This window comes from Phyllobates terribilis, unplaced genomic scaffold (assembly GCF_046119375.1).
Source record: "Phyllobates terribilis strain yellow unplaced genomic scaffold, ASM4611937v1 Scaffold_279__1_contigs__length_2497574, whole genome shotgun sequence".
Classification (NCBI taxonomy): domain Eukaryota; kingdom Metazoa; phylum Chordata; class Amphibia; order Anura; family Dendrobatidae; genus Phyllobates; species Phyllobates terribilis.
The window spans coordinates 714,511-723,230 of NW_027363039.1; the positions used below are offsets into that span (position 1 = coordinate 714,511).

The 8,720-nt window shown below is 41.3% G+C and overlaps 1 protein-coding gene across 2 annotated transcripts in view; it reads left to right on the top strand.

Annotated features, from left to right (window-relative positions):
* Positions 1 to 6,884, top strand: part of LOC141220279 (uncharacterized) — a 43,575-nt gene extending 36,691 nt beyond the window's left edge. Inside the window, exons 3-5 of one of the 2 annotated variants that reach the window (XM_073666239.1) lie at positions 1,202 to 1,299; positions 1,422 to 1,539; positions 4,910 to 6,884. In XM_073666239.1, the coding sequence (XP_073522340.1) occupies positions 1,202 to 1,299; positions 1,422 to 1,539; positions 4,910 to 6,363 (1,670 nt within the window). In that variant the 3' untranslated portion in view covers positions 6,364 to 6,884. The remainder of the gene's footprint in view (positions 1 to 1,201; positions 1,300 to 1,421; positions 1,540 to 4,909) is intronic. The other variant, XM_073666240.1, reaches the window with a different exon arrangement.
* Positions 6,885 to 8,720: the final 1,836 nt, after the last annotated feature.

Sequence of the window (8,720 nt, forward strand, 5' to 3'; positions counted from 1 at the left end):
CTTTCGATTTTTCTATTTTTCCCTCCCATTGTTTTTTGTTTTAAATTATCATTTGCTCTTTTGTATTTAACATGAGTCTCTATACAAAAAAACTGTTTCACTTTATTCATTTTTTTCAGGAGATATTCCACATTATGTACTTAAAGCGCACCTGTCAGCAGGATTGTGCTTAGTAAGCTACATAGACTGTCAGGTAGGCGCCATTACACTGATTAAAATGATACCTTTTTTGATTAAATCCGTCCTGTGGTTCTTGTGTAATCTTTACTTTCAGTTTGGAGATAATGATATGCCCGTGCTCCAGGGCGACCTGTGGGGGGCGCTCTATCTGGTGCTCTGATTGCATATTCACCTGTATGCTCTTATGGCAGCTCACTGTGCCTTCACTGACCTGCCTCCTATTTTACCTAGCCACGCACTACTAGATGCATTATGTAAAATAGGAGGCAGGTCAGTGAACGATCAGTGAGCTGTCATAAGAGCATACAGATGAATATGTCAGCAGAAACCCAGATAGAGCGCCCCCCATAGGCTGCCCCGGAAAACGAGCATATCATTATCTCCAAACTGAAAGTAAAGATTACACAAGAACCACAAGACGGATTTTATCAACCAAGGTATCCGCTGTCTAGCACTCTGAAAATGGTGGAGGCCCACGAAGCAGGAGAAGGCTATGAGCTAAGCGTTTTCAAGTTGCCCTTTCCTCGGTTCAAAATGTAATAAAGAAAGGGCAGTTAACAGAAACAGTGGAGGTCAAGATAAGGTCTGGAAGACCAAGCTAATTCTCAGTAGGATTGCTAGAGAGGCAAATCAGAACCCCCTCCTGACTGCAAAAAACCTTCAGAAAGATTTAGCAGACTCTGGAGTTGTGGTACATTATTGTACTCTTCAGAGACACCTGCACAAATATGGCCTTCATGGAAGAGTCATCAGAAGAAAACCTCTCCTGCGACCTCACCATGAAATTCAGCGTCAGAAGTATGCAAAAGTACATCTAAGAAGGTCTGATGCATTTTGGAAAATATATATAATTTATTATTTATTGTTTTGCCTAAAATACAAAGGAAATGTCATCTTTAACTTTAGGCCGTTTAGAGATTATTTCATCTTCAATTTAACTGTTCACAATAACAGTAATTTTGACCATTGGTGCCCAAACTTTTACATGTCACTGTATTCTGTCACTATGTGTTTCCTACAGATGGACTCATGGAAAGAAATCCACCAGAGAGATGTCCCCGTCCTCTGTATCCCCAGGACTGTCCAGAGGAGAATCACAACATCCCGGAGGATCATCAGGTAGACGGTGCTGAGCCCTGTACCGGATCTGCATATGGGGGGACTTTTCTGATCGAGGTCATAGATGTCGTATATTTTGGTGGTTTCTTGTATTGTGCTGATTGTTACATCTGATATATCAGGAGGAAGATCCGACTAAGAATAAAGTGAAGGACGAGACAGAAGAAGAAGCGATGACGAGGGGGGATCAGCCGTGTGTGAGTGACGGGAAGGAGGAGATTCCTGTAGATGTTTCCACAGGTATGTAATAATGACCGGCGTGTGATGATGATGATGACTGGCATGTTACTATGATGATTGGCATGTGACTATGATTAGCGGCGTGTGATGATGATGACTGGCGTATGACGATGATGATTGGCATGTGACTATGATTAGCGGCGTGTGATGATGATGACTGGCGTATGACGATGATGATTGGCATGTGACTATGATTAGCGGCGTGTGATGATGATGATTGGCATGTGACTATGATTAGCGACGCCTGACGATGACCGGTGTGTGATATTGTATGAAGTCTCCGGTGCAGTGAAGCTTTATCCGCAGTCCACATCACAGCAGAAGCGTCCGGTGATGGAGCGGCTGCTCTTGTACAGAGTCCGGTTGCGCACCGATGAATAACTGGGCCGCCTTCACACCTCTTCTTAATGATTTAATAAGCACATTTTTAATTTTCCTAATTGTGTTTTTTAATAAAAAATATGCAAATTTATTAAAAAAGAAAAATTGAAATATCACATGGTCATAAGTATTCAGACCCTTTGCTCAGTGTTGAGTAGAAGCACCTTTTGAGCTAATACAGCCATGAGTCTTCTTGGGAATGATGCAACAAGTTTTTCACACCTGGATTTGGGGATCCTCTTCCATTCTTCCTTGCAGATCCTCTCCAGTTCCATCAGGTTGGATGGTGAACGTTGGTGGACAGTCATTTTCAGGTCTCTCCAGAAATGCTCAATTGGGTTTAGGTCAGGGCTCTGGTTGGGCCAGTCAAGAATGGTCACAGAGTTGTTCTGAAGCCACTCCTTTGTCATTTTAGCTGTGTGCTTAGGGTCGTTGTCTTGTTGGAAGATGAACCTTCGGCCAAGTCTGAGGTCCAGAGCACTCTGGAAGAGGTTTTCATCCAGGATATCTCTGTACTTGGCTGCATTCATGTTTCCTTCAATTGCAACTAGTCATCCTGTCCCTGCAGCTGAAAAATACCCACATAGCATGATGCTGCCACCACCATGTTTCACTGTAGGGATTGTATTTGGCAGGTCATGAGCAGTGCCAGGTTTTCTCCACACATACCGCTTAGAATTATCACCAAAAAGTTCTATCTTCGTCTCATCAGACCAGAGAATCTTATTTCTCATAGTCTGTGAGTCCTTCATGTGTTTTTGAGCAAACTCTATGCGGGCTTTCATATGTCTTGCATTGAGGAGAGGCTTCCATCTGGCCACTCTGCCATAAAGGCCCGACTGGTGGAGAGCTCCAGTGATCGTTGACTTTGTGGAGCTTTCTCCAATCTCCCTACTTCATCTCTGGAGCTGAGCCACAGTGATCTTGGGGTTCTTCTTTACCTCTCTCACCAAGGCTCTTCTCCCACGATTGCTCAGTTTGGCTGGACGGCCAGGTCTAGGAAGACTTCTGGTGGTCACAAACTTCTTCCATTTAAGGATTATGAAGGCCACTGTGCTCTTAGGAACCTTCAGTAATGCAGAAATTCTTTTGTAATCTTGGCCAGATCTGTGCCTTGCCACAATTCTGTCTCTGAGCTCCTTGGGCAGTTCCTTTGAGCTCATGATTCTCATTTGATCTGACATGCACTGTGAGCGGTGAGGTCTTATATAGACAGGTGTGTGCCTTTCCAAATCAAGTCCTATAAGTTTAATTAAACACAGCTGGACTCCAATGAAGGAGTAGAACCATCTCAAGGAGGATCACAAGGAAATGGACAGCATGTGACTTAAATATGAGTGTCTGAGCAAAGGGTCTGAATACTTATGACCATGTGATATTTCAGTTTTTCTTTTTTAATAAATTTGCAAATTTGTCTGCATTTCTGCTTTTTTTCAGTCAAGATGGGGTGCAGACTGTACTTTAATGAGAAAAATAAATGAACTTTTTAGAATTTACCGAATAGCTGCAATGAAACAGAGTGAAAAATTTAAAGGGGTCTGAATACTTCCCGTACCCACTGTAAGTGTTCAGCGTACAGCACAGGATAAATATGCTCCAAAATGTTCTGTACCCCAAAATGCCACCAAGAGCTTCTACTCAACCCACAAAAAAAACAAGTCCCCACTCAGGTTCATCATCTGTAAGCTCTGGAAAAGTGACGTGGCTCCCACTTAAAGAAATCCAGTGACATCCGCGCTCCCAAATCCAAATGCCCCCTCCTCCTGAGCCCCACCGTGTGCAGTTAGCATCCACATGTTTGGCATTACTGTAGCGGGGAGAGACAATTTATTTCTCCAGAAAGCACTAGCTGGGAATCATGTACTGGGCACTACAATGTACCGGACACTACAATGTACTGGCCACTATAAGGGAATATTTGCATTTTCACTTCGCAACATCCATTACTGCTCGTTTCTGGAAAGCACCCATGGAGTCAAATTCATCACTACACCTGTAGATACATTTCCATAGGGGTGTAGTTTGCAAACTGGTGTCACTTGAGGGGGGATTCTGCTCTTCTGCCATTTAGGGGCTTTGTATATGGAGTCTGCAAACTGTTCTACTAAAGTTTGTTCTCCAAAAGTAAAATATTGCTCCTTCCCTCCCGAGTCTCGCCATGTGGCTAAGCAGTACAGTACAGCCACATATGGGGTATTGCCCCCTTCAGCAGAAATTGTATAAAGTTATGTGGTCATTTTTACCCATTTTCCCATGTGAAAATGTAAAATCTGGGGCTAAAATAATATTATAGTCGTAAAAATGTAATTTTTTTTTTCTTCACTGTTCAATTGTATAACATTTTGTGAATCACAATTACCTTGTATTCATTGGGAAAATGCGCGGTGGATGCTGGGTGTGAAGCGCGGGGAAACCCCACTCACAGCCCGGCGTCCACCGCGGGGATCGCATCACCGAGTCACGACTCACTTGACGTGACATCAGGGGAAGCAAGAGCCGGCTGCAGCCGGGGGTCGCGTGATGCCAGTGAGTGGCCAGCGATAGCGCCGCTCACAGCCAATAAAGACAAAGCTAGGTAATTAGAAAAAATCTTCTCTCAACGGGTTAATTACATTGGGGGCATTTTTAATAGTAGTGGACAACTTCTTTAATTACGTGGACACTTTTCTATACTAAGGGCAAGATATGAAGCTTGAGAGAGTGAAATGGCACTGGAGGTACATTAAGGGAACCTGTCATCAGTAATTACCACTTAAAGAACTATTTGCTGTCTAATCTCTGCCACCCCTGACTTGTGCCAATGTCACCAGTTTATAAGTGTCATTCACTTTACCCGTCATTGTGTTAATGTTATGGCATGTAGTTGTCCTCCTTATTACCGGTACTTTCACTGACGAGGGTCTTCATTGTGAGATCCAGAAAATACATTTAGAAATCTCTTTTGTGTTGAAGAAAAAACTCACATCTAATTTATCTTTCCTCCTTATAGGAAATCCTTGTGAGAATAACAGTTCATCACTAAATTGTAAAAAAGAAGATATCTGGGAGCACTCTAATGGAGAAAACCTCATCACCCTTCCTGCACCTCCTGGACTTCACAACACTTCACTTTCTTATAATCCTCCTAATCATGAGGAACCCTCTCCTGAACAATCTCACATTGATACCACAATTCCAGGTGACACAGATAAAAGATTTCAGTGTGACAAGAAATTTACAAAAAGTTCAGATTTTTTAACACACAGAAAACACACAGGTAAGCCATACTCCTGTTCAGAATGTGGGAAATGCTTTACATATAAATCACAATTTGTTATACATGAGAGAATTCACACAGGAGAAAAGCCATTTTCATGTTCTGAATGTGGGAAGTCCTTTAAACTTAAAGGGGATCTTATTACACATCAGAGAATTCATACAGGAGAGAAGCCATATTCATGTTCGGAATGTTGGAAATGTTGTAGAAGTAAATCAGACCTTGTTAGACATCAAAGAATTCACACAGGGGAAAAACCTTTTTCATGTTTGCAATGTGGAAGGTGCTTTACACATAAATCACAGCTTGTTACACATCAGAGAATTCACACAGGAGAAAAGCCGTATTCATGTTCAGAATGTGGGAAGTTGTTCACGAATAACTGGAGTCTTATTAACCATCAGAGAATTCATACAGGAGAGAAGCCATATTCATGTTCAGAATGTGGGAAGTCCTTTACAGAGAAAAGGAGTCTTATTCCACATCAGCGAATTCACACAGGAGAGAAGCCATATTCGTGTTCAGAATGTGGGAAATGCTTTACAAATAAAGGTGATCTTATTACACATCAGAGAATTCACACAGGAGAAAAAACATTTTTGTGTTCACTATGTGGGAAGACCTTCACAGCTAAAGGGCATCTTAGTAGACATCAGAGCATTCATACTGGAAAGTCGCCATATTCATGTTCAGAATGTGGGAAGTGTTTTAGTTATAAATCAGATCTTGTTAAACATCACAGAATTCACACCGGAGAAAAGCCGTATTCATGTCCAGAATGTGGGAAATGCTTTACAGAGAAATCAACACTTGTGACACACGAGAAAATCCACACAGGAGAGCAGCCGTATTCATGTTCAGAATGTGGGAAATCTTTTATATGTAAATCAAATCTTTCTACTCATAAGAGAATTCATACAGGAGAAAAGCCATTTTCTTGTTCAGAATGTGGGAAATGTTTTAAAAGTAAATCAGAGCTGGTTTTACATCAAAGAAATCACACCGGGGAGAAACCGTTTTCATGTTTACAATGTGGAAAATGCTTTACAGGTAAATCACAACTTCATAAACATCAGAGAACTCACACAGGAGAGAAGCCGTATTCATGTTCAGAATGCGGGAAATCTTTTATACATAAATATCAACTTGTAAAACATGAGAGAAGTCATACAGGAAAGAAACTGTAATTATGTTCACTGTGTTTTATAAAGTTTAATAAGCATTGTTCAGCATAAATGAGTACACCCCCTTTGATGAGTAAGATTTTTGTTTAATAGCTCACTGAACAGAAGATCAGTTTCTAAAATTTTGCCAACACTGAATTTCATAGAACATTTTTTTTGTAATCAAAACATGAAAGTAAGGGTAATAATATAACTCTCATTAGAAAATCTTCAGTTTTACTCAAATTAGTTGATGCAAAAATGAGTACACCCCACATCAAAAGCTACTACATCTATTATTTTGTATGGCCTCCATAATTTTAAAGGACGGCACCAAGTTTTCTAGTCCTGGAATGAACAAGTTAGTGACAATACTATATCTATCTTTTTTCTCTCTTTCAATAACGAGCTCTTAGAGCCTGGATGCTGGATGGAGCGATGACAACTTGTCTCTTCAGAATTCTCCATAGGTGTTTGGTTGGGTTCAGATCGGGAGACACTTGGCCACAGAATCACTGTCACCCTGTTCTTCAGAAATGTAACAGTGGCCTACCAAGGGAACAGAGTGATGGCAGCATCTTTTCTTTCACTACAGAGCAGAACATCTGTGAATTCAAGATACCATCAATGAAATGTAGCTCCTCATGCAGCCGCACATGAGGACACGGCCACCACCAGGTCTCACTGTAGACCCCATGCATTCTCATTGTATTCCTCACCTCTTCAATGTTATACAGTTTTGAAGCCATCAGTTCCAAAAAAAACCTTTATCTTGGTCTCATTACTCCAGAGTATAAAGTCCCAGGAGTCTTCATATGTTTCCGCATGTGTCCTGGCAGATTGTAGGGCGGCTTTTTTGTGTATGGGATTTAGGAGAGGCTTTCTATGTAGACAACACCCATGTCTGCCATTCCTCTATAGAAAACATTGTCTGCTTTCAGCTCATCTCTCAGTGCTTGGATGAAAAATCACAGTTGGGAAGGAATGGACGGGACAAAGAAAGTTACTGATAATCCAGCACTTGTTTTGCAGTGTGAATAAAACCAAAAACTTTTATTGAACAAATCAAATTAAAATCATAGAAACATTAAAAAACAGATAGGAGCAAAACATCTCTGCGTTTCTACCTGGTATTTGTGTTCAGTTCTTCTTCATGACATAATAAATCACCAGTAACCGGCTTCTTATACACATCATAGGGTCTAATGCACAGCGGAGACCCCCAGCCCCAAATGGACGTGTGCAAGTATGTCTACATTACCCCTATGGATGATCATATGTCCACAACAAAAAGCATCCGTGCAATACAAGAATGAAGTGTCTGCATCTATAATGTGTATATTATGTATAATTACTATAAAAGAGGAAAAAACACAATTCAGTAAATGGATACAAGGTCTGAACGAAGATTCATATCACTGAGGAATCTGGAGTCCAATTCCAGAATCCACAAGGCTTCTCGGGGGTGTACTTTTTATACCAATCTCCCCCCTTAGCTGGTCTGGTGACATATTCAATACCCACAACTGTAAAGTGATTAATCCCTATTGTGTTGTATGAGATGTTGTGATGCTGCAGATGTATTACGTGTTGTGGGGCCAAGAACATCCCTAACGTGTCCCCCAATGCGGTGACGTAAGGGTCTGACCGTGCCCCCCACATATTGCAGCAGACAAGCTTCACATTGTATGGTGTCAATGACGTATGGAGCTTCAACTAATGAGATGTCGGATATTATAGGGTTTATTATGGTTAGTAGATGCAGACATTTTTGCTTTGTGCACAGACTTGCACAAACCACATTTATTTCTCCCACATTCAATGAAATCTTTGGTGTTTGTCGTCCACGTGTCAGTTGTCTTTCTTGTTGCTGGATCCTTGTCAGTGTATAACATAGGTAAATGTTTTCTGGTAATATTCACTATATTATAGGAATCTTCTCTGCAGCCAGTATTGAATGTAACTCTAGACTGATGGATGTTTCCTTCTTTGTGCGTTTTCGGTAATGTATGAAATATTGGACATTTTGGGTGATTTTCCTTTAATCGTTCAATTTGTTTGGCATTAAGTACAGCCGATACCAAACCCTCCTCCAAAAGACAATGTAAGGGGGTATTGTATGAATTAGTAGGATCTCCATCTACAGTGCGGCATATATTAGTATCGTCATCCATGTTCATAACCTCCGGCTCATACAACCCACTATCCAGAGCTGTAATCGAGCCCCCTTTATCTGCAGCTCTAATGACTTTATTAGGGCTGTGCTCAGGGCCGTATCTGGCATTCATGCTGCCCTAGGCACTTTAAGTGATCACGCCCCCTACTGGTAATTCATACTAAAAGTGCTCATACCCTTTAGGCCCCCTTCACACGTAAGGGAG